This window comes from Hylobates moloch, unplaced genomic scaffold (genome assembly GCF_009828535.3).
Source record: "Hylobates moloch isolate HMO894 unplaced genomic scaffold, HMol_V3 SCAFFOLD_8, whole genome shotgun sequence".
Classification (NCBI taxonomy): domain Eukaryota; kingdom Metazoa; phylum Chordata; class Mammalia; order Primates; family Hylobatidae; genus Hylobates; species Hylobates moloch.
The window spans coordinates 27,955,699-27,982,350 of record NW_026652283.1 but is presented as its reverse complement, the minus strand read 5'-3'; the positions used below and the strand labels follow the sequence as shown (position 1 = coordinate 27,982,350).

The 26,652-nt window shown below is 35.0% G+C and overlaps 2 protein-coding genes across 6 annotated transcripts in view; one reads left to right on the top strand and one right to left on the bottom strand.

The window, feature by feature from the left end:
* ERGIC2 (ERGIC and golgi 2) overlaps positions 1 to 13,456 on the top strand; it is a 42,214-nt gene extending 28,758 nt beyond the window's left edge. The window contains exons 9-14 of one of the 2 annotated variants that reach the window (XM_032159931.2): positions 4,188 to 4,243; positions 5,080 to 5,178; positions 8,677 to 8,774; positions 10,921 to 11,083; positions 12,394 to 12,476; positions 12,959 to 13,456. In XM_032159931.2, coding sequence (XP_032015822.1) covers positions 4,188 to 4,243; positions 5,080 to 5,178; positions 8,677 to 8,774; positions 10,921 to 11,083; positions 12,394 to 12,476; positions 12,959 to 13,021 — 562 coding nt within the window. In that variant the 3' untranslated portion in view covers positions 13,022 to 13,456. The remainder of the gene's footprint in view (positions 1 to 4,187; positions 4,244 to 5,079; positions 5,179 to 8,676; positions 8,775 to 10,920; positions 11,084 to 12,393; positions 12,477 to 12,958) is intronic. The other variant, XM_058441963.1, reaches the window with a different exon arrangement.
* A 4,952-nt stretch (positions 13,457 to 18,408) lies between these two features.
* Positions 18,409 to 26,652, bottom strand: part of FAR2 (fatty acyl-CoA reductase 2) — a 211,062-nt gene continuing 202,818 nt past the window's right edge. For 2 of the 4 annotated variants that reach the window (XM_058441960.1, XM_058441961.1), the window contains exons 11-12: positions 21,472 to 21,599; positions 19,449 to 20,569 (exon numbers count right to left, since the gene is read on the bottom strand). In XM_058441960.1, coding sequence (XP_058297943.1) covers positions 20,407 to 20,569; positions 21,472 to 21,599 — 291 coding nt within the window. In that variant the 3' untranslated portion in view covers positions 19,449 to 20,406. Of the gene's footprint in view, positions 20,570 to 21,467; positions 21,600 to 26,652 lie in introns of those variants that run through there. The other 2 variants (XM_032159929.2, XM_058441962.1) reach the window with 2 other exon arrangements.

The following is a 26,652-nucleotide window of genomic DNA, read 5'->3' as shown; positions in this document are numbered from 1 at the left end:
CTAGGTTTTCTTGTAGGATTTTAATGGTTTTAGGTCTAACATTTAAGTCTTTAATCCATCTTGAATTAATTTTTGTATAAGGTGTAAGGAAGGGATCCAGTTTCAGCTTTCTACATATGGCTAGCCAGTTTTCCCAGCACCATTTATTAAATAGGGAATCCTTTCCCTATTGCTAGTTTTTGTCAGGTTTGTCAAAGATCAGATAGTTGTAGATATGCGGCATCATTTCTGAGGACTCTGTTCTGTTCCATTGATCTATGTCTCTGTTGTGGTACCAGTACCATGCTGTTTTGGTTACTGTAGCCTTGTAGTATAGTTTGAAGTCAGGTAGCGTGATGCCTCCAGCTTTGTTCTTTTGGCTTAGGATTGACTTGGCGATGCGGGCTCTTTTTTGGTTCCATATGAACTTTAAAGTAGTTTTTTCCAATTCTGTGAAGAAAGTCATTGGTAGCTTGATGGGGATGGCATTGAATCTATAAATTACCTTGGGCAGCATGGCCATTTTCACAATATTGATTCTTCCAACCCATGAGCATGGAATGTTCTTCCATTTGTTTGTTATCCTCTTTGATTTCATTGAGCAGTGGTTTGTAGTTCTCCGTGAAGAGGTCCTTCACATCCCTTGTAAGTTGGATTCCTAGGTATTTTATTCTCTTTGAAGCAATTGTGAATGGGAGTTCACTCATGATTTGGCTCTCTGTTTGTCTGTGATTGGTGTACAAGAATGCTTGTGATTTTTGTACATTGATTTTGTATCCTGAGACTTTGCTGAAGTTGCTAATCAGCTTAAGGAGATTTTGGGCTGAGACAATGGGATTTTCTAGATATACAATCATGTCATCTGCAAACAGGGACAGTTTGACTTCCTCTTTTCCTAATTGAATACCCTTTATTTCCTTCTCCTGCCTGATTGCTCTGGCCAGAACTTCCAACACTATGTTGAATAGGAGTGGTGAGAGAGGGCATCCCTGTCTTGTGCCAGTTTTCAGAGGGAATGCTTCCAGTTTTTGCCCATTCAGTATGATATTGGCTGTGGGTTTGTCGTAGATAGCTCTTATTATTTTGAGATACATCCCATCAATACCTAATTTATTGAGAGTTTTTAGCATGAAGGGTTGTTGAATTTTGTCAAAAGCCTTTTCTGCATCTATTGAGATAATCATGTGGTTTTTGTCTTTGGTTCTGTTTATATGCTGGATTACATTTATTGATTTGCGTATGTTGAACCAGCCTTGCATCCCAGGGATGAAGCCCACTTGATCATGGTGTATAAGCTTTTTGATGTGCTGCTGGATTCGGTTTGCCAGTATTTTATTGAGGATTTTTGCATCAATGTTCATCAAGGATATTGGTCTAAAATTCTCTTTTTTGGTTGTGTCTCTGCCTGGCTTTGGTATCAGGATGATGCTGGCTTCATAAAATGTGTTAGGGAGGATTCCCTCTTTTTCTATCGATTGGAATAGTTTCAGAAGGAATGGTACCAGTTCCTCCTTGTACCTCTGGTAGAATTCAGCTGTGAATCCATCAGGTCCTGGACTCTTTTTGGTTGGTCAAATATTTTTTAAATATTTGAAAATAAATCAGAAGGGGAGTAATATAATACATGAGAAATACATGAAATTTAAATTCGTGTCCAAAAATAAAGTTTTATTGGCATATAGCCATGCTCATTTGTTTATATATGGCTGCTTTTTTTATTACAGTACCACAGTTGAGTAATTCTGGCAGAGACCATATATGTCTCATTACTTTGTACTTTGGTGTATTATGAATTGTAGTGATGCAGTTATAATTTGACAGCATTAAAAGTGCTGTGTGTATTCCTGTCCTGCAACATTTTATTTATTTATTGTATTACTGTGTTAAAAAAAAGAAATATGGACTTCAAATGTTGCTTTTTTTTTTTTTTTTTGAGATGGAGTCTCGCTCTGTCACCCAGGCTGGAGTGCAGTGGCGCGATCTCGGCTCACTGCAAGCTCCGCCTCCTGGGTTCACGCCATTCTCCTGCCTCAGCCTCTCCGAGTAGCTGGGACTACAGGCGCCTGCCACCACGCCCAGCTAATTTTTTGTATTTTTAGTAGAGACGGGGTTTCACCGTGGTCTCGATCTCCTGACCTCGCCATCCGCCCGCCTCGGCCTCCCAAAGTGCTGGGATTACAAGCGTGAGCCACCGCGCCCGGCCCAAATGTTGCATTTTTAAAGCACAGTGTACTATGGATTATTTGATCAAATTTGGCTGCAGAACATCCTGCGTATTAAGCAATGACACTATTTAATTATGCTAAAAAGAATACAGTATATGTTGATGGTGCCAGATTGAGCATTCATCACAATATTACCAACCTATAAAAAAGCAATGGTCAGAAAAATTAGAAAATTAAAAATGGAATATCCAAACACTGTAGAATTTTATCATAAAACGTGAAAATATAGCTGTAATCTTTAAGTGCCTCATTGTTTAGCAAGTAAGGAAAGCCATCCAAGTATTGATAAGTCTGTGAAGCAATGTTTGACTGCCAGAGCTAAAGAAATGACTCCAGAAAAAAATAAATTTGCTTTAGACAATTAGATGACTAGCCTTCTTCAAGAAGAGTGTTCCAGTAGATGAGGACATTGAGAGCAGTATCTAATAGCCAGTTAAAAAACAAGCCAGGAGATTTTGAGTAGTTCCTAAACTCTTGATGAGTGGACAGATGTTACTAGAACTGCTTATTGTTTATTCGAGGAATCAATGCTGAATTTTGAAGTGATTGAAGAATTAGTATCTATGAATCGCCTGCTTTCAACAACAACTGTAGGCAAGAATATTTTTATAGAAGTTGAGAGAACACAAATTCAGTACATCCTAAAGTGGAATCTGGTATATGTTACAAATGTATTATAACTGATGATGGTGTGTGGAGCAGAAAAAGGCCTACTTGGATGCAGTTCAAACCTTGTGAAAATGTAGTGTTTAATGCCTATTGTTATCCATTGTATCATCAGTAGTACTTTGCAGAAAATATTTGAATTGATTTTGTATTTTAAACCGCTGTGTCAGTGGTAAACTTCATTTGCTCTGCTGGACCTAAATATTGACATTTCCATGGGTTTTTTTTTTTTTTGTCAGACATAAAAACTGAATATTCCATCTTGCCCTACTACATAGCAGTTTGATGGCTTAGCAGTACATTTTTTGAGCTCAGTGCCAAGATTGGATTTTTTCTGAATGAGAAAACTTCCATCAGTTGCAATTATTGAGCAATGAATAGTTTTGGAAATTACGTTTCATGCAGACTTAATAATGTTTAATGAATTTAGCCTAAAAGTATAAGGCAAAACCAATGTTTATGAAATTTATTATTGTAGTATAGTTGTTTCAATGACTAGTGATTTTGAGTGGTTTCTTTTACTTTTCATGCCTTGATAGCGTTTGCTGTCAAAAGTTAAAGCAAGGATCTAGACTCATTCTCATACTTGAATATATTTTCTGACCTTTCAAACTGTAGTTCCAGAACTTCAGACACTGATGCAAATACAAAGGAAATTTCCATGTTTCAAATTCATTTCACTGCGCAATTGAGGAAATTTTGCTTTAATTTAGATTGGAAGTTATTAATCTGCAATATAGTAACGTGTTTATAGGTAAATAAGTGTCAGGAGAAGAATCTACTGGAATTCTATAAGTGTCTTTCAAGCAATGAATATGCTCAATACATACTCATGGATTAATATTTTCAAAGATGAAATACTTAAAATTTCATTATAGATCATCATCATCAGTTAAAGATTTATGGTCAGTTTGGAAAATAGAGAACATTCCAAACCCCAATTAAACAAAGTGTAATCTCCCTGCAAAACAGTTGTATTACCAAAAAAAGGACTCATTACGATTATATCAATGAAAAGTTTGTGAAAATGTGCTTTTTCTCATTATGTAACTACATAATATACTTGATTTTACACCATGGTCCACAAAGCCTAAAGCATTTACTATCTGGCTCTTTGCCAAAAATGTTTGCCAACCTCCAGCAGTTTATTGCATTGCTGAGATGAGTAGACTTGTCTGCTCAGTCAATAGGCCAAATGCATTCTTATGTTATTTTGTACTAAGAAAAATTATATAACTTAGGGAAGATCCAGTTTCTGATTTTAATTAATTATACATATAAATGGTACTACTTTAATATTGTTTTTTCTTCTTTCAGGGCAATTCCACATCCTCGTGGTCATGCACATTTGGCAGCACTTGTCAACCATGAATGTAAGCAGTTTCTGACTTTTTTTCAGTAAAGATGTACTTGAAAAAAATATTATTTTTAAAAGTGCAGATGCAGTGTAGTTGAAAGTGAGCCATTTTGAAAACATATTCATCCAAAGGAAAAAATAAATTTTTAAATTGATTTACTTTAGTCTGCATTTGTATTTGGTCATGGCTCAGAGTTGCTGAGGTTAAGGAGGAAAGCCTAGTGTACTTTCTATAACTTTGTACACATTTCCGCTAATTTTTAGGGATAACGAAAAGAATATATTTGCAATTTATTTCAATTTGCAAGTTGAAATATGGATGTATAGACATGTATAAAGTATTCAGGTTAATTTGGTATCATGATTGTCATAAGACTTAAGTTCTTAAAGTGTGCTTTAGAGGACAAAACAAGTAATGGATTCCACAGAAAATTAGTTTGGTCACATTTAGCAATAGTGTATTAAAAATATATCTGATCAGTTTTATTATATGGCTACATGGACATCATTCCAATTCTAACAATAGAGTCCTGTTACTATATGATGATTTGGAAAAGGAAAGATGAGTATTTTTGGCTTTCATTATTATATTAATATTTTCTAGACATTAAATTGTATATAATTATAAAATTTGAGATATAGCATTTTGTCAGAATTTATTTTATACATTTAATTCGCACATATTTACATTTATTTTTCTCAAAGTAATGTGGCTTCAAATACTGTATTATTATCCTTGCAGATTTTAAACATTTTCATTTGAGAATAGATATAAGAATGTAAACCAGTCTGTAACATAATTTTGAATAATACAATTTCTCTGCTAAATTGTTTTTATTTTTTGCCTTTTAGCTTACAATTTTTCTCATAGAATAGATCATTTGTCTTTTGGAGAGCTTGTTCCAGCAATTATTAATCCTTTAGATGGAACTGAAAAAATTGCTATAGATCGTAAGTATTTAATAATTACTGTTGGATTTTACATGTAGAAAATTTTGCTTATAACCTGAATATTCATACATTTTTAATGTCTTCCCAACTACTGTGTAAAGATAATCTTTAAGTGGTTGGTGAGTGAGATGTTTGTGGAGAGAATTTGTCCTAGTAGTGGATGAAATTTGAATATTCAAAAATGAGCCATAGAACAGAATAAAGAAATTTGAGTTAAAAGATGAAGGAGTTAAAAGGCAGAAGGAGTTCAATTTAAACAGTAGAAATAGATGAAAGGTTAATACATTAATAGGGCATAACTGCACTTTTTTGTATTCACCAAAGAAAGAATAAGAATGAAAAAAAGTTTCAACATTATGAGAAGAATTTTCTTCTTTGTATAATATAGGGTTTTAAAATGCATATATATCATTTTAGAAACCTCTCTGGAGAATTTTACAAACACCAGAAACCTAGTTATTCTGGAATGGTTTGGTTATTAACATAGAAGGAGTACATTATAGCACAGATAACCTTTTTAAAACGTTCTTTTTAACCTTCTGCTCCATTTAAAGTATCAAGTCTGTCCAAATATGGAAAGATCATTTTCTTAGTTTTTTAGAAAGTAGTCTGTTCTCATGTTTTCTGCAGGTTTTTGATTGCCTCTTTCTAAAATAATCATATTATATACCATGTTCCAGCTATTGGACATCTTAAGGACTTCTGAAGCTTATTCAGCTAGTAGGAATTCTATCCTTTATAAAATTATAACTAAGGATTTAGTTTTTTATTAATTTAGGTAGATTTATTAATATCCTATTCAGATTTATTCATATTCTTTACTCTTTAGCAGTGTTATAATCATATATTAAAGATGTTTAGAATTTAGAATATTGATTTACATTCATGAATATTTTATGTTCATGTGGGAATGTTTCACTTCAGGAAACCTGAGTGTACTAAATTTAGAAATGTGTGGATGGAAACATTTTGAGATTTATAAGCTTTAGTCAGTATAATCTAATCTGTAATCTAAGCATATGTTAATTCTCCTCTGAAATACATTGCATGTTACCTGAGAGATGCTCATTTGGAAACATACTGGTTGGTGCTTTGTTTCAAGATGCTAAAATGAACTACAAATTTTTGTACAGAAGCTCTTCTAAATATAAACAAGTTAATTTTCAAAAAGCTGTTTTTAAGTGTACTTCTTTATAAATTCAGAGAAACTAAGGTATTTTGAGTCATATTCTGAAATGCCGTTAAGTGAGTATCATCAGGTTATTCACAGCTTTAAAGCAGTTTGTATACTTTTCTCCTTCATAATATATGTTTTATTCAGCCTCTTTTTCCAAAAAGAAAAAAAACCAACATTACATATCTGCTGTGTCAGGTAACTATCCCTTTCCTGATGTTCTCCAGAAGCGTTGCAGGAGTTACTTAACAATTAACATCTTTAATGCAGTACAGATTTGGATAAACAAGATAGACATAGTCCCTGCCGCTCATAGAGCACATGTTCCTATAGGGAATTAGATCTTTAGGTAATAAATGTTAGGGCAAACGGCTCTGAACGAAATAAAGGAGATTGCCTATGATACGAGAAAGGGCATGGAAGAGGCCGTGGTATTTGAAAAAAACTTGAGTGAAGTAAATAAGTGAGCTAAGCGATTATCTTTTTGAGAGCATTGCAGGCAGCTTTTTTATTAATGAAGCTGGTAGAAATAAAACAACCTATATGTGCTGCCACAAGCTGGATAACCTAACTCCATACTCCTCCTACCCTGCCAACTTCTCAAATGGCAGGGATGGCTCACTTTCCTAATGGTAGAGAGGTGGATATGTATGTCTTGAAGACAGAGCTGTTAGAGAGAGAATGCCTATACTATCTAGTTAAGTGGCTTAGCCACACATGATTACTTTTTGCAGATGAATCATTCCTTCCATGAGTGAGAGAGAAGTGGAGAGGAAGGTCAAAGCTTTTACTCTTTTTACGTACAAAGGGGTGCAAGCTTCTATTTAAATCTGGGAGAATTTTTTCTGCTTAAATTTAAGACCATGTTCCCCTTGAGTGAAACTGCCTGGGTTCAAGTTCTCACTCTGCCACTTAATAACTTGGACTTTGGCCTGTTTCTTAACATCCCTGTACTTGAGTTGCTTCATCTCTAACAAAAGGATAATAAAAACATTTACTTACTTCTCTAGTTGAACCTATGGATAGGTGTATCTAATTATAATTTTTCTAGAGAATTCTCTAGACCTAGAGAATTAACATATTTTATATTATGTGAATGGGTAATTGTTTACAGTTAATTAGTAATTGGTAATATTCTGGTATTTAAAACTTGTGTCAAACGTAGAGATGCCTAATGACTATATAAAAATGATCCTTTTGATTACACAGTAACCCCAGGCCATCATTGAGTAGTTTCTTTAGTTTTCTTCCAACTGTAATATCAGTTCCTTGTATTTATTCAAAGGCTAGCTAATTTGATTTTGGTTTAGTGTATATCTTAAGATATTAGTAGAAACTGAAAATGTGTCTTGTGGTGGTTACTCTCTTATAATTTTATTTTATTCTTAGTTTCTGTACTATAGAAATGCCGGCCGGGCGCAGTGGCTCACACCTATAATCCCAGCGCTTTGGGAGACTGAGGCAGGAGATCGCTTGAGTCCAGGAGTTTGAGACCAGCCTGGGCGACATGGCAAAACCCTGTCTCTACTAAAAATGAAAAAAATTTAGTTGGGCTTGGTGGTGTGCATTGTAGTCCCAGCTATGCAGGAGGCTGAGGCAGGAGGATTGCTGGAGCCCAGGAAGTCAAGGCTGCAGTGAGCCGTGATTGCGCCACTGCACTCCAGCCTGGGTGATGGAGTGAGACCCTATCTCAAAAAAAAAAAAAAAGGGAAAAGAAAAATGCCACTTTTTCATATTTGATAAAAGGATGTTAATGATTATAAGGAATATTTAAGTCACCAGTTCATTTTTTTAAACATCTGTGTTGCCCATCTTATGCTTACTGAGAACTTGTTTTACTGAGTATAAATATGTTGCTTTCATTGGTTCTTTTAAAAATTTTTTTTGTTAGACATTAAGTTGTATGTAACATTACATTTCTGATTAAATGTTTTTATTTTTTATTTGTTTGAGATAGGTTCTTGCTCTGTTGCCCAGGCTGGAGCGCACTAGCACAATCATGGCTCACTGCAGCCTTGACTTCCTGGGCTCATATGATCCTCCTACCTCAGCCTCCTGAATAGCTGGGACCCACAGGTGCATACCACCATGCCCAGCTAATTTTTAAATTTTTTGTAGAGACAGGGTCTGGCTCTCTTGACCAGACTGGTCTCAAACTCCCAGACTCAAGCAATCCTCCTTCCTCAGCCTCCCAAAGTGCTGAGATTACAGGTGTGAGCCACCACATCCAGCTAAATTTCAGGTTAAATATATTTAATAGAAGAATATATTTGGCAGTAGTTTTGTTGCTACTGAATTGATAAAAAGTATTTTTTGTATTCTAGACAACCAGATGTTCCAATATTTTATTACAGTTGTGCCAACAAAACTACATACATACAAAATATCAGCAGACACCCATCAGTTTTCTGTGACAGAAAGGGTAAGTTGAATCCAACCGGTAAAATAATTTGGTGATTTTTTTTTAAAAAAGCATTTTAAAGTTTCCTGGCTACAAAATAAGATGGTGTTTTACTTGGTGTCTTCCCTCATTTAAAAATCTGTGGAAGTTTTGAAATGAATTAACATTTTATTTTAAATCAGAAATATATCAGAAATGAATATTAGTATATTCTAAAGCAATAAAAGTATATATTAAAAAATCTGAAATGTTTTCTATTGCATTAAGATTTAAAATTGTTAAATTGTGATGGCCTTATTTTATTCTTAATTTTGTAAATGTTTTCTCATAAATTGATATAAGCAGTTCTTGATCTGGCAGCAGATTCTTTGAATTCTGTTATTTATTTATTAATAAATGTACTACCTTCTCTGGGCATACATGGTTATCATGGATTAGATAGCAAATTTAGAGGGTTTGCCTTCCTAAATTAATGCTTTGTATTCATCTGATTGTGATGAAGAACATTCCACTACCTCAGGGTGGTATGGCCATATAAATAAATACTGACAGTGATGAGCAAAGTTTTGGAATTGGACAGTTTAATAGATTTCTTATCTACTTTGAGGTCATGTTTTCTTATTTTTGTGTTTGAATGGTGACTATTCAAACACTTGTATCCAGAAGAATTCTAAGGCAAAATTTAAGTGCTTTAAAAATTTTGCTTTCCTTTATATAGCGTTTTCTTTTACTAGCCTTATAACTCATGATGACCATGCCCTCAATAATTGTGCGATTTTTTTTTTGTTCTTATGAGATTAAGTATTGAAGTTTTTAGGGGTGAAGTGTCATGTGTCTATAACTTTTCACTTGGCTTGGGAGAAAGTACAAGTTCATATAACTGCATATATATGTATAAGTATGTGTGTATATACACTCATACGAAGAAACTAGGTAAAGTTTATACAAGAACATATTGTGCTTTTCAACATTTCTTTAAGGAGTAGGGAGATTCCATTTCTCACCTGTAAGATTGGCAAACACCTCAAGGCAATACCTACAGTTGACAAGACTTTGGGGAAAATAGGCAAACATGCAGTGCTATGGGGATGCAAAGTGGCATAATCTTTGTGGAACATAGTTTAGCAGTATCTGCAAAAGGACCTATGCATTTAGCCTTTGACTGAGCAATTGCACTTCGAGAAAGCTATTCCAAAGATACGGTGGGCAAAAATATAAAAATGTGTGTTTCAGGCTATTCATTGCATTGTTATCTGTAATAGTAGAAGATTAGAAACAACCCAGATGGTACATCTACACACTGGAGGAAGATGCAATTGTTAAAAATCAAATGAGAAGGATCTCTATATACTGATATGAAAATATCTCCAGGATATATTTTTAAAATAACGAAACCAAAAATATATATGTAATAGAATCCTAGGGCATTTGACTATTGAAGGATGTGTTTATACTGATAGGGTGACTAAAATAGTTTTTTAACTTAAAAAAGAATGGAGTAACTGGGGTTGGTGAAGTGCAGGATAGGGGGTGGGAGGGAGAGGGCTGACATTCGTTAGTCCTGGAATCGAAAGTGAATCATTATTAGTCATTCATTATGTATATGCCCTCATCCCTAAAACAGTTTATACCCTTATAGGTAGTGACAATATATTTATAACTCAGCATGATATTGAGCGTTTTAGAGCTTTAAGACGTAGTCACTTTATTGGAAATTTGATCAGCTGGCTTATAAGGCTGTATTGTGCTAGTAATAGGGAAAGGGTTTTGTAATGCTCTACATAAAACTGTTTTAATTTCCCTTGGTAGTAGTTAACCTCATTATTTGTATTCTTAAAGCTTGCAGTTTAGTTATAGCGTGAGGAACATGCCATACATTTGTAAGCTCTTGAGCTCCGTAGAAAACTTGTATCTAAGGTGACCTTTTTGAGAAAATAAGAATGATTCTGCTCTTTTGACAGTTTCAAAAGCTAACCACACAAAGAATGCAAAATAATTTGTCTCTGAAGAGCTTAGTCTAGTAGGACAGTTCATAAGGAAATGTGGATGTCCTCCTCTTACAGTAGGGCTTCAGGGCTTAATATTGAATGTATGTAAGTAACCAGATGACATGAATTCTGTTTCTCTCTTCCTCCTATTTCTCCCCTTCCTTTTGCCTCCCTTTTAGGAACGTATCATTAACCATGCTGCAGGCAGCCATGGAGTCTCTGGGATATTTATGAAATATGATCTCAGTTCTCTTATGGTGACAGTTACTGAGGAGCACATGCCATTCTGGCAGTTTTTTGTAAGACTCTGTGGTATTGTTGGAGGAATCTTTTCAACAACAGGTTAACAACCATTTCTTTTTGTCTAATTTCTAAAAGTGTTGCTTATACTTAAGTTGCTTCTTCTCAAAAGGGCAAGAAGTATACAGATTTTCATGTTTTGCCATTTAAATAGCTTTTGCTTTAATTACAAAATCCAAAATTATATTGACTACCCAGTAAACATAACTAATTTCATTGTATTCAATGATGTAAGGTAGATTATATAATTGTGAGTTGGAAAGATCCTGGGTGTTAACATCAGACTGAAGTAGAATTGAATGTAAGTTCTGTCATTTACTTGGTGGTAGCTTGGAATAGATCACCTACCTTTTTTGAGGTTTTCTAATCAGTAAAAATAGCAATAATAATATCTAATTTGCACGTGTGCTATAGGATTAAATATGAAAATGCCTAGAAGGCATTTAAGGCATTTTTAACTGTGCAGTATGTAAAATCATATGTTATAGTACTTTGAATTATGCAATACATGAAACTAGATTTGTAATCAGTAACATGTTTATGATTTTTGTCCTGAGATCCTGGAATTCGCTAAGATATTTGTCGAATTGTAATGATGAAAATTGGGAGTTAAGTACAATAGAGAAAAAGGAAACAATTTTATTTTCATCTTCAGTCCTTATTCAGTATTAGATGGAGCTGGGTAGTTTATTATACTTAGAATCATATTTTTAAATGAATGAATAGCTTTTCTTTCCAAATTCTTTGTTAGTGCTTCATTTCAATCTATTTAAGTTTGTGTTATTGACATCATTTATTTTCCAAAATTGTATTGGTGTGGGAAAACCTTGAAAAGATTGTGTTTGGGCCAGGTGCAGTGGCTCATGCCTATAATCCCAACACTTTGGGAGGCCAAGGGTGGCGGATCAGCTTGAGGCCAGGAGTTCCAGATCAGCCTGGCCAACATGGCTAAACCCCGTCTCTACTGAAAATATAAAAAATTAGCTGGGCGTGGTGGCACATGCCTGTAATCCCAGCTAATTGGGAGGCTGAAGCACAAGAATTGCTTGAGCTGGGAGGTGGAGGTTGCAGTGGGCCAAGATTGCACCACTGTACTCCAGCCTGGGCAACAGAGCGAGACGTCTCAAAAAAAAAAAAAAAAAAAAAGATTGTGCTCAGATCATGAATTATGTGGCCTTGTGATTTTGAAAAGAAATCCATTTGTTTTAAAACCTTTCTTGATTATTTTTAACCATGGAAGTGAATAATGCAAACTGCTTTGTTTTCTTCCATAATCTATTCCATTATAATTATTTATTCTTAAATAACAGTTTAGGCAATAAGTAAAAGCATAAACTTATTGTTTATTACAGGCATGTTACATGGAATTGGAAAATTTATAGTTGAAATAATCTGCTGCCGTTTCAGACTTGGATCCTATAAACCTGTCAATTCTGTAAGTGGTGTAGTACACATGGTGCTGATCTCTAAATCTTAGAATCGTTGTTAAGTCTATGGGCCAGTCATAGTGGCTCACACCTGTAATCCCAAGACTTTGGGAGGCCAAGGTGGGAGGATCACTTGAGCCCAGGAGTTTGAGACCAGTCAAGGCAACATAGTGAGAGCCCCATTTCTACAAAAGATAGAAAAAATTAGCTACCCAAGGTGGTGCAAGCCTGTATTCCCAGCTACTTGGGAGGCCAAAGTGGGAGAATCACTGGAGCCCAGGAAGTTGAGGTTGTTGTGAGCTATGATCATACCACTGCACTCCAGCCTGGGTGACAGAGCAGACCCTGCCTCAAAAAAGATAGAGATAGAGAGACAAAGATAGAGAGAGAGAGAGAGAAATAGTAGCTTTTGGTTACTAGAAAGGATTGAGGAAAGAGCATAAGGAATAAAACTAATTCTTTGGTCTTTTTTTTCCCCTCTTCTCCTTAGGTTCCTTTTGAGGATGGCCACACAGACAACCACTTACCTCTTTTAGAAAATAATACACATTAACACCTCCCAAGTGAAGGAGAAAAACTTTTTGCCTGAGACATAAAACCTTTTTTTAATAATAAAATATTGTGCAATATATTCAAAGAAAACACAAATAAGCAGAAAACATACTTATTTTAAGAAAGAAAAAAAAGGATAAAAAAACCCAAACTGAAATTCTATATACGTTGTGTCTGTTACAAACGTCCTAGAAGAAATTATGCAGCTAAACAGTGAAGAAGCCCAACTGGAGTGTTGCTTTGAAGATGATGCCTTCTTATATTTTCACAGCAAATGGGTGGTATCAAAATCAGACATTGCTTCTTGCTGATAAAAAGCCTGAAGGAAATAAGTGAAACTACATCTATGGGGAAAAAAAAAACATTGAGAAGTGCAAATGTTCGCATCCTTTTGTTTTTAAAAGATATGATGTCAGAATAAAATGTGGAAAACATACGGAAAACTAGTCTAGACTTTAAAGAATTGTGATCAGGTCACATTGTTAATAAAAAAAAAAAAACAGGGACTAGTCCCTATGTTATAGCCATATTAATGTTAAGCCATATTGACAAGACCAGTTATCCAATAATTTGGTCTTAAAAAGTAACTACTTTGAACTCTGGTTATTGACTTATCTAACTGCTGAAGATAGAGTCTTAGAAGACTAAGGTAAATTCTCACAGGGGCAGGTATGTAGGTGTTATGTAACTAAGGTGTCATTCACAAATGGTATAGTAGAATCTTATACACGGAAAAGAAAGCACATTTTTTTAAAAAAGATGCCAAGTTTTTTAATCTAATCATTATATTATTGGTATATTTTGGGGAACATAGGGTGAGTTATAAAAAGATCCGCTACTGATAGTGAAAATTACCGGTTTGTAAAACATTAAGAGAAAAATAGGATATTTTATATGTGGTGAGTGGAGAACAGGGTAACTTTAAATCAAAGTGTAAGGCAAATTGTAAGCACCACAAGATATATCAGATTTGAGGTGCCATGTTAAACATTGTCCATTAAACTGTAAAACTGTATTATGAAGTATTTGCATTCAGGGTCTCCTGAATATGATTGATTCTGTATTAGATTGTGTTCTAACTTTCTTACTATTTAAGGATTGGTTCTAAATCTTCAGATTATAAAAGATTAAAAATAGTGAGAGGGAGCTATCACACAGGTACTGTTAAAAGCTGTATTTGGAATATGTGTACCAATATCAGTTTTCCTTTTGTAGTACTGAATGACAGTAGAAGAATCATCAGCCAGTCCCCAAAGTTTAAATCATTTAAGGAAATGGGGAAACAGGATTCCAGGTAAATAACAAGACTGAAAAACTAGATTTAAAATAGTGCTTTTAGAAAATAGGATATCACAGGTAACGGTTTTTCAAATGGATTTTTTTAAAGATAAATTTATGAAAACAGGATAAACAATATAATGGAGAGAAGGAGAAATAGTGATGGGTCTATTTTACACTAAAGTTTATGCAGAATGGCATTTTGCAGAAAATAACAGAAGCATCACTTTAAAAAATATATCATTAAGAGCCATGAAGTTAACTGATGAAAATAAGTGATATAACATACTATGAGAGATTTTTAAATCCAGAAAATTCTGAATAGTGAATGAGCCTTCTCTAGGTTTTGATTTTTTTTCTTCAGATTATTTCCAACAAAGTTTGGCTATAAACTAACAGAACATCTATCAACAGGAATTTTAATAGGAAAGAATTAGAATTGTAGACTGATTGTTGGTCCTTTAAGTATGCTTGTAAGAAAATTCAATCGTTTCAAGGCTTTTTCTAAATGGGAGGGAAAACAATATTGATTTAGGATTATTTTCTTTCATTTAGGATTAGAACAGTTTAGTACCTTTAAAAAGGATTTTAAAAATTATTTTGATACTTACATATGATTTTTGTTTTCATATTTTCCAAATACCATATTAAAATTTGAATGAAATTTGTCTCCTATGAAAAGAATTTCTTTAAAGCAAAATTCTGCTTTGCCTTTGATTTCCATTTTAAAGGTTAAAGGCTTCCATCTGAAACTCCTCAAATAGAGTCAGATTTTTGGCAGTGGAACTATTAAAATTCCGATCAGCCCTTTGGATGATGAAGTGTACCTGCATATTAGGATTTGTTAGGAGTTTTTGGCCTCACCAAGTGATTCTTTTCTATTGCAGAGAGCACTTTACTCACCTACCTGTTATGCAACTTTCCCTATGCCTGGAGGTGCCTCCAGCCAGGATACCCTACTTTGTTACCCAATTCTCCTTTTTGTTTTACAAGGGTATTCATAATATCTATATATTTATATTCCAGACTACATATTTAAAAGTCTGAGATCTCAAATTATATGAAATGGATTTTTAAATACTGTGTTTGCATACATTGACCTATAAAGAAGATTAAATTGGTGAATAATTCCCTGCTGCAGTATTTGTACACTTCAGACTACCTCTTAGGAAAAGCTTAACTTAGTATTGCAAAATTCCCTTTCTCTCTTTTTTTTTTTTAAGAGATGGGGTCTCGCACTGTTGCCCAGGCTGAAGTGCAGTGGCACGATCATAACTCACTGCATCCTCGAACTCCTGGGTTCAAGCAATCCTCCTGCTTCAATCTGCTGAATAGGTAGGACTACAGCCATGTACCAACAAACCTGGCTAATTTTTTTTCATTTATATAGATAGTGTCTTGCTGTGTTTCTCAAGCTGGACTCCAACTCCCAGACTCAAGTAATCCTCCCACCTTAGTCTCCTGCATTGCTGGGATTATAGGCATGAGCCTCTGCACCTGGCACCCAAATTACTTCTAGTTCTCAAGTTAGATGATTAATATCACACTTTTCTCATCTATGTTTTATGATAGCATTGAAGTTTTACAATTAAAAATTTACTAATGCAAATGATTTACAGTGTTTAATACAAGCTTAATTTTGGAATTCATGAAGGAATGACTAAGATCTAATTTTTTTTTTTTTGAAACTGAGTCTCGCTCTGTCACCTAGGCTGGAGTGCAGTGGTGCAATCTCAGCTCACTGCAACCTCCACCTCCCAGGTTCAAGTGATTCTCCTGCCTCAGCCTCTCGAGTAGCTGGGACTACAGGTGCGTACCACCAAGCCCAGCTAACTTTTTTGTATTTTTAGTAGAGACAGGGTTTCACTGTGTTAGCCAGGATGGTCTCAATCTCCTGACCTCATGAGCCGCCCACCTTGGCCTCCCAAAGTGCTGGGATTACAGGCATGAGCCACTGCACTCGGACAGATCTAATTTTTTGATAGTGTAAGAGAGATACACTGTGCATTCCATCTATGTCCTGAGTTAGTAATTCAAGTACCAAAAAGTAATTTAATATGAAACTCCTTGAAAATTCAGAGCTTACACTTGAATTCAAGATGCCTATTTTTGATTGTTCAAAAGTTACTTAAACCTGAGCCTTAGGACCTTTAAAATCTCAGCATGCCTTTTAAGCTAGTACTTTTCCTGTTTTGAGCTCTAGCAAACCTTCAGCAAGCCAAGGTGGTAGCCCTTTTTCAACACTATCAAAATAGAGAGGTCACCAGTTGTTCACTGCCTTATGGTAAAATGCCTGGATCAAGATCCATGTATCCCCCCATATTGTGATGATGCAATCAAAGCATAGTTTTTTTCTACTTTCTGAAATTAGTGATGAAATCACTTTACATTTAAGAAGAGAAAACAGACTGCCTTGGATTTTTTTTTTTTGTCTTGAGAGAAAAGAGAACATAAAATATTTAGTGTTGCAGGCATAAACATTAAGACTCAATAAATGACAAATTATGAAGCATTTTTTTGTCTTTTTAATACTAGGAGAAAATTAAAATCATGTACCCCCAAATAAGCCTCAGTTCCCATATTTAAACTTTTTTCTCATAGGAAAGCTACAGGAATTTTAAAATATCACATGGTTACATTTGCTTTTCTTCCAGATGGAGCTAAATTGCTATATGATACAGGGTTTATTTTATATTTCTCATATTAAAGATGAAAAAGTGAAAATTGAGTAGTTGACTCAAAATTATGCGTATAACTATGTGAACAGTTGAATACAAACAAGATTACAAGCAGTGAAACATTTAAATAGTTTTGGCAACTCCAAATATTTTGTGTTTCACAAAAGGAGTTAGGTTAACTTTTCCAAATATAACTCGTTTTATACTATTTTAATAAGGAAAAACTTAAGGATGAGAAGGCATGAGGAAAAGTATACATTAGTGAAAGCTATATACTAAAGCAGACCTTCAACAACAGCTCATAACTAATAAATGCTTCGTATTTTGTTTTCAAGCAGTTATGTAAATCAATTTGGTGATTTCTTATACTGTACTTACATTTACTTTCTTTAAGGTATTTTTCTGGAATTGACCCAAATTGCCGTATCACATCTCCTATCCCTTTTGCAGTTCCCGGTTGGAATCAGTATTTCAAATAAAGTAGGGACACATCTAAAATATTTGTGTATCGGAAAAGGTGTTTCTGGCTATTTAAACTCAAGCATCCTATGCCACAGTAGTATCTCCATTTTGCGGGGCACTACTGTCTCTCAAACCAGTTACATCTGAAAACCAGCAATTACTAGTCTTAGTTAATTACAAAAAAAAAAAAAATTTTTTTTTAAGTGATCTAGGCAGTGAGCATTTTCCCACACCTTTATGTGGGCATATGAGAATCGTTACTTCTTACTATAAGTAACGATTATGATCCCAGACATTATTAGAATAGCAGTTCTAGAAAAGTAGCCATGTGGAAATTTACAAGTGATTCTTGTAAACTTTGAAAATTATTGATGTTTTTGGAAACTAGGCTGATCTACTTTAATTGTTTATGTTTATTGTAAGTTAACATGCTATTTGGGCATTATTAGACCAGTCTCTTTACCCTGGGATACTAAGTTAATTACATGAGGTGTTAAATGGAAGTAATGATGTTAGTTAGTTGAAAATCGCAAGAAGTGTTTTTCTGAATTGTGTGCCCATTTGCCTTAACTTTTTCTAGTATTAGTTGCCTCAGGCAGTGACTCTTCAACTCTGTAATACTTGATACTGTATCAGGTATCTTGTGGGTAGAGAATATAGGGATTGCCAAAACTTTTGAAACATAGGTACCTTTTCTTTGTACTTTCCATCCTCTTTTCCCCTAAGTAGAAGGTTCTTTCCCATTGCTTTGTTTATATTAGGCATTCAAGTAATTGCTAATTGGTCTTGATGTGAAATAGTTATATGCTAGAGATTTCCCTTCATACAGATACCTGCTTTTACTGCCTAATCATCACAAGAGAACTTTGTGTCATTTATCTGATGCCACAAATAGAAGAATACTCGTGTCAAAATAGCCCTATTATTAATGGTGTTAGAAAAAGTGAAGCATTATGTACCTAAAGGTTAATTTATATTCATCTGATAGTTAGTTATTCCTGTGATGTGATTTGGTGGAAAGAGTTCTTTGGAAGTTATTTCGTTTTTCTGGGGGTTGGGGGGTGGGGTGCAGGGAGTGTAAAGGAGGGAGAAGTGCTGCGGTAGTCAGCAGTTAAAGACAACACTAGAATAGGGGAAGAATTTTAATTCAAATTTTTATTTAATCGAAAGTCAAAATGTGAATACTTGATTAGTGGAGTTACTGAATTGGTAAAACATACAATCAAAAGTGAATTCTTAGAATTATTATTATGTCTTAATCCAATCCCACTGAGCTATATATATCTTGATTTCATATTTTCATCATGTCTATAGCTTGTATCTTAATTGATATAACTCAAAAGTACCATATAGACATCTCAAACTAAAGATCACCAGGTGCTTAGTTTCAGAGCTGAGTTGTCTGCTATGGAAAATATTTCCCAGAATTTAGATGAGATTGGGAAAGATATGGCCCAGAAGAGTTCCTCCAAAATGCCCTTCATATAGAGCTCAGGAGAATCTGGAATAATACTGGGCTAGATACTGCCCTAAGGCCTTGTACACTTAAACTACCACGATGTGCCTTTCTGAATATTACCCAGTTATTCCAGGAAGTGAGCATAAATATAACTGCCATTTTTTGTTAACATTTTATGCCTATGCCGTTTTCAGCTAGTTACATGGTGACTAATTTTAGTTGTTTAGGCTCCAAATACTATATTTGAATAATATTCCATGTTTTTAACATGAAGAAATAAATGCTGCAATCCAACATGTACTCATCTCTCAAATATGAGGAAAGTTGGCCTAACAGTTACGTTATTATTACTATAGGAATTGGAGAATATATATAGTTTTCACTAGTTTGCATTATACACAAAATATTTTTAAGAAAACAAAATCTATTTTCTAAACTTAGAATCCCTTAGTGAAGTCTATTCACTTTTCTGCTGTATGTTGTACAGTTAACATTGTGCAATTGGAATGATCAAGATACTAGTAAATCCTTTGGTGATCACATAGGTGTAATCTTCCCCACTTTATACCAGAAGACTAAAACTACAGTTTAAAAGTTCATTTGAAGTTTTGTTTTGCTCAGTGGCAGAGATCAAATGGGACCATCCCTCTCCCTGTTAACCACTCTAATTGAGTCCTGAGTGGAAAAAGCTTAAATATAAAGGGTTTGGCAACTTTTAGAAGAAGGAGACTCTTGAAAGAAGGTTACCAGGAAAATTGAGGATTAAAAAGATTTAGAAATAATAGCTACCAAGTTCAAATTTGAGAATATTAATTTTGACTTAAAGCATAATACACGAGTCCCCAATGCAAATATGCCTAATCCCTCACTCTATACATACTTATTTACACTTCTTGTTCCTTCTTAAGAAGTGAATATAGTTAAGAAAAATGTTGAATGTAAATCTACTTTTCTGATTCCGCAACCCCTCAACCAGGACTCCAAGGTATAACATGGAAAGAAAGAGAGACGTTTTCAGTGGGGTATTACTTCTCTTACTGCATTTTTGAGGATATTGAGACCATTCTCCTTTTACTCATCTTGATTTTAAATTTTTCTTTTTGGGTACCCAGAATGGTTCCAAGGTTAGTACTGCTTGAGCTCATTTCAGCTTCTGCCATGCATCTTTCCATATTTACTGAGTTTAAATGAATCCTCTCAGGGAGAAAAGAAAAGCTAAGTATAGAAAAGTGGGAGTACTTTCACGTTTAATATGCAAGGGCATAAAATAGAATGTTAGGAAACAATTTGGATTTTTTTCCCTAAAATATAGGTGACTATGGGCTAGTTTACAACTTTCCTTCTCTCACTGAAATAAAAATATATAGTTAAGGAATAGGGACAAATACATAACAGGTGACATTTGACAGTTTGGGCATATTCGTTGTTACTTTCTAATCTTGAGAATCACAGTTTGCTGTTTTAGAGGTATCTGAGAGGTTCCAGATAAAAAGCGATGACGAAATGCTCTTAAACTTTGAGCGTGCTGGATGCTCTAAAGTAGGAGAGGAATTTGTAACAGAAGCTTATGATGAAGAACCAGACATTCCGAGCCATCTGAGATCTTGCAATGAGAAGGCGCCAGGCGATAAGGAAGAGGGCAGTATTAAAGAGGTAGTGAATATTTCGGAGCCTAGGGAACAGACAGACATAACCAAAGTTAAAACTACCAGATACCCAACCACATTATCTGAAGATAAGTATGTGTTTTCCTGGATATGACTGGCAAGTATTTATGAAGTGCTCACAGAGTATTTGGTATAACTTGGCCAATTGTTTTCTGCATCTTTCATTTCCACAGCATTCTTGCTGAATAGATTTGTACCATATTTCCCTAACTAATTTCTCTTACACCTCTCTCCACTTGAAACTATTTACAAGCATGACTAGCATAATCTTGTAAATATACTTTGATCATGTTACCACATCATAAATCTTCACTGGTTCTTGTCCATTAGAAGGTAAATTCTAAAGTTCTTGGCTTGCTATTCAAGGTTCCTCCTTCCTGTTTTGCAAGCTACTTTTCTATCCTTATCATCTCTGCACTACAGATCCTGTGCTTCTACCAGGATTATACCAGAGTGCTAGAATTTTTTGTCCCTCAGGGATTATGGCTGAAAGAAATTTAAGGAAGTTGAAAAAATTGAGGAGTGACTTTTTTCTAGGTTAAATAGCATAATCAGGTCTCCTGCCTGTTGGGTATTTATATCCCATTATGACAGAGTGTGGTAGAAGAAACAAATTTGGGTTCAAATCTAGCTGTTAGACTTACTGTGCAATTACCATGGGCAAGTTATTTGCTGTGTTTAAATCTAGATATCTGTTTCATAAAAATGGGATAACAAAAGTAATATTTGCCCCATAGAGGTGGGGTGAAGTCTAAATGAAACTGTTACAGGGTAGAATAGAGTGCAGGACCTGTAATGTAGTAAATGCTCAAGAAATGTTCATTCTCCTCTGCACAAATGTTATGTCTGGTATAAAATCGATGCACAGTAGGTGCTCAATAAATATTAACTGACTGATTATACTTACCTTTTTAAGTGTTGCTTTGCTTCTGGGATCCCAGCCATATCCTCTTTCAATAAGTATTTTTTAACTCCCAAAACATAATTTTCAATGTATTCCAACCAGTTCAACTGGCGCACGTCAAAGTTGAATACCTGAGAGGCAAGAGAGATTATAGATTGCCAGAATTGCAGTGCTGGACAGTCACTTTGTCCACTTGAGGTTTCTTCTACATAGATGAGTGACCTTCAATTTGGGAGACATAGGTTGAACCTCTCCAAAGGAGAGATTATTTGAGTCATTATTTCAAAGGTACTGATAATATGGATAACTATTTACATAGGAATATTTAAACATGGATCAAACACAAACACTTCACATTTCTTGTGAGGGAGATTTAAAGGAAATAGTATTACACAGACTGGTGAAAACTTATGGTTGGCTTAGTATATATTTCAGCTAACCGAGGAGTAATTATTTTTAAAAGTGATGGAATAATATGTTAGTGACCAAAACATAAATGATGCAACCTTCCTCTTAAATTTTGATGTTATCCCATTGTCCTACCATCCTTTCCTACAGCATTACCAGTTCATTATGCAGATTAAACTTTGGGAAGCAAAGCCTTAAGGAATAAGTTACCAGAATTTATATTTAAGAAGAGAGTGACTGGTAGTGAAAGAAAAAAGGAGTGATCACAACATGGGGGAGGAGTAGGGAAGAAGGAGAAGGAAGAGATTGATCTGTTTAGGGAGAGAAATTTTGCCACTTAGAAGACATATAGAGAGTGACAATAAAGAAAAAGGATTAAAAAAATTGTAAAGTATCTTTGAGGAAGAGAAAAGAAAAACACTTGCATAACCAAAAATCTATTTTTTTTTTGGTTTGTTATGGAAAAGCTGGAGTAAAGATTTGAACTGCATTCCATAGATTTTATTTTTTGCGTACTTTCTTTGAAAATGATGCTGAGCTGACACAGGATCATGAGGTGGCCCAGATTTATATGGATTACAAATGGAGATAGGATGAGTTAGGAAGAGAAACCTGATAGGTCATTCTTGAGCCATCCAGGGATCTTTTCAAAATCTCCATATAAAGGGCTTAATTGGAGAAAGAAAGGGAGGGAAATGATCTTCAAATATATTAGAAAAAATAGTTTTGATTGAATATAAAGAACTTAGGGCCCTCAAACTTGTTAGTAGAAAGAGTGTCAAGAAGATTCTGGTGTCATCTCTGGAAATATTTCAAGTATTAGGTATCCTTGGAGAGTTTGGTATGACCCTGTTATCAAATAAAAGATTGCATCAGTGAGTGGATTTGGTTCAATAGAGTTTTATTTCATGTATTTGGAGAGAATGGCCTGGAAAATGGACTTGTGCTAGCATTTAAAAAGTCTAATATTTATAAATCTTAGCAAGTGGAGGGTTTGTTTAAGGTGCTTTTGTCCTTCCAGTTGGGCACTCTTCTCTCTCCTTGGACATACAGCACTCTCAGATCACTTTTTGTCTATTAATCCCTTGACATTAAAAAAAAAAAAAAGAGCCTATCTTTTTTTTTTTTTTTTTTTTTTTTTTGAGACGGAGTCTTGCTCTGTCGCCCAGGCTGGAGTGCAGTGGCACAGTCTCGGCTCACTGCAAGCTCCGCCTCCCAGGTTCACGCCATTCTCCTGCCTCAGCCTCTCCGAGTAGCTGGGACTACAGGCGCCCGCCACCGCGCCCGGCTAATTTTTTGTATTTTTAGTAGAGACGGGGTTTCACTGTGGTCTCAATCTCCTGACCTCGTGATCCGCCCGCCTCGGCCTCCCTAAGTGCTGGGATTACAAGCGTGAGCCACCGCGCCCGGCCCGAGCCTATCTTTAGTGGAGAGTTTCTCTCACTTACAGTGAAGGAGAGTTGCTCGTTACTCTTAACTTACTGAACTGCTGGTGAGGCCTCACTAGGAAGGATTTTAATAGCTAAAAAGGCTTAATTCAAATAAATGATATTCCTAGAACAATATGATGTTCCTCTGAATGGCACAAAGTAGACATTCAGTAAATACTTGCTGAATACATTAGTGAATTATACAATTTTGATCAAATTAATTTAAATATTAATTTTGAAAACCCAAAAGTGTTTCTTTTTTGTTATACAACAATTTATTCTATTTAGTCTGTATATAAGGTTTACATGAATATGACCAAAGTAAACTCTTAGTTTCCTTTTTTCAGACAGCTAGTCTTTGATCGAGGCTTAGATGGTACCAAATAAAAGGCATACATTATCAAAACCAAAAAGCCAGTCACCACTAAAGGTCAAGTTTGTTCGCTTTAAAACGGCTACACCATTTTCTGAGAATCTCTTGGATTTAATTCATAAATTGCATCTTTCCTCCAGAGTCTATATTTAGCTCTGTTTCTCTTTAGGAAATATTACACTTCTAAAGAATGTAATTGAATTTGACGTCTTAAAGATTTAGTAGTTCTCTAGGGCTACTCGATTCTTTCTCCTTTATATGCAAATTAAATGTTATATTTTAATCACAGAAAACCATCTTAGAACTTGGAGGAAAGTAACTAAATATTATTATCCCTATTTAACATTCTGGGCATTCAGTAAACATTTAATAATGAGCCCTTTGCTGATTCATTGTGCATATTGCTTTTGGTTTATCCTCTCAACTTGCATGGAGAAACATGACAAGAAATAACTTTTTAAAAATCATAAATGGGCCGGGCGTGGTGGCTCATGCCTGTAATCCCAACACTTTGGGAGGTCGAGGCGGGCAGATCACCTGGGGTCAGGAGTTCAAGACCGGCCTGACCAATATCGTGATACCCCGTCTGTACTAAAAATACAAAAATTAGCTGGGCGTGGTGGCATGTGCCTGTAGTCCCAGCTACTTGGGAGGTTGAGACAGGAGATGCGCTTGAACCCGGGAGGCGGAGGTTGCAGTGAGCCGAGATCTCGCCACTGCACTCCAGCCTGGGCAACAGAACAAGACATGGTCTCAAAAAAAATAATAATAATAAAGTCATAAATGTATTTGCTTTAGATAACTTGTTCTAATTCATTCTTCCTTTTGAACCGAGTCCTATGAAACTATATTTTCCTTTTCACTTTGCTACCAGAAAGCTCAAGAACAAATTCACTGCTTAAATTAACTACAGCAACTTAATAGGATCTTGTAGATTTTGTATTGGCATTCTCTTTTTAAATTTTTAGCTGTGACTTCATATTCTGATTCATATTTTCCTTGGTTTTGCATTTTATTTTATTTCTATTTTGTTCTTTCATTATATGTATTTTTTGCAAGATACCTCAAACCTCTGTGAGATTTGGAGTATTAACAAAGAGAGCAGATGTGATTAGTGAGTTCCAGAGAGCTTCATAGACTTGTCCAAAAGCTGAATTGCTTTTTGAAAGAAATTCCATTATCACTTTGATTGGATATGGTTTTCATAGTATCATTAATATTGCTTAGTCATTCGTATAAGCAGAGGCTTTTATTTTTATACCGTTTAACATTTCTAAGTTTGATTTCAAAGTGGCCCTGTTCAGAATCCTGATTCCATATGGCAATTCAAACTGAATTTTGAGTCACACCAGAATTTGGCAATTACATTTAGTACTATTACTTTTGCTAAGATATTTTTGAGAGCATATGTTAAATCTACTGAAGCTTTGATTCTTTTTCATAAAATTTTGAAAGGTTAAAATAGTAAAATGTCAGAAATGAAACTAAGCTCATTACCTTTTGAGTTATTTAGGCAGGAAAATTCCATGGAGAAAATACATAAAGATAAGCCTACATAGAGTTTAAAGCCAAATTTTAAAAGAACGTACAATAGCTTGAATTTGTTTAATTGTTTTTGATTTATAAACTGGCTTAATCATCATTCATTTCAAACACTAGTGCTAGAAGAATTTTGTCTGTATGTGATATGTAAACATTTCTGAATAACTATTTCACGTCACTTTGAGAGGTAGCAATGATTTCAGATAAAATATCCCTCTAAATCTTGCCTTTTGTGCCTAATATAATATTTATTATATTTGACATGGATAATGCTTAGGAAGTAATTCTAGGGCTTGGATTTGAATCACACTCAGTAAGTTTGATATGTAGAAGTGAAACCCTTAGCTGGCAAGCAAGGTCAGTTGGCCATCTGATACATTTTTTTCTTTTTTTTTATTATTATACTTTAAGTTTTACGATACACGTGCACAACGTGCAGGTTTGTTACATATGTACACATGTGCCATGTTGGTGTGCTGCACCCATTAACTCGTCATTTACCATTAGGTATATCTCCTAATGCTATCCCTCCCCCCTCCCCCACCCCACAACAGTCCCTGGTGTGTGATGTTCCCCTTCCTGTGTCCATGTGTTCTCATTGTTCAATTCCCAACTATGAGTAAGAACATGTGGTGTTTGGTTTTTTGTCCTTGCAATAATTTGCTGAGAATGATGGTTTCCAGCTTTATCCGTGTCCCTACAAACAACATGAACTCATCATTTTTATGGCTGTATAGTATTCCATGGTGTATATGTGCCACATTTTCTTAATCCAGTCTATCATTGTTGGACATTTGGGTTGGTTCCAGGTCTTTGCTATTGTGAATAGTGCCGCAATAAACATACGTGTGCATGTGTCTTTATAGCAGCATGATTTATAATCCTTTGGGTATATACCCAGTAATGGGATTGCTGGGTCAAATGGTATTTCTAGTTCTAGATCCCTGAAGAATTGCCACACCGACTTCCACAATGGTTGAACTAGTTCGCACTCCCACCAACAGTGTAAAAGTGTTCCTATTTCTCCACATCCTCTCCAGCACCTGTTGTTTCCTGATTTTTTAATGATGGCCATTCTAACTGGTGTGAGATGGTATCTCATTGTGGTTTTGATTTGCATTTCTCTGATGGCCAGTGATGATGAGCATTTTTTCATGTGTTTTTTGGCTGCATAAATGTCTTCTTTTGAGAAGTGTCTGTTCATGTCCTTTGCCCACTTTTTGATGGGGTTGTTTGTTTTTTTTCTTGTAAATTTGTTTGAGTTCATTGTAGATTCTGGATATTAGCCATTTGTCAGATGAGTAGGTTGCAAAAATTTTCTCCCATTCTGTAGGTTGCCTGTTCACTCTGATGGTAGTTTCTTTTGCCGTGCAGAAGCTCTTTAGTTTAATTAGATCCCATTTGTCAATTTTGGCTTTTGTTGCCATTGCT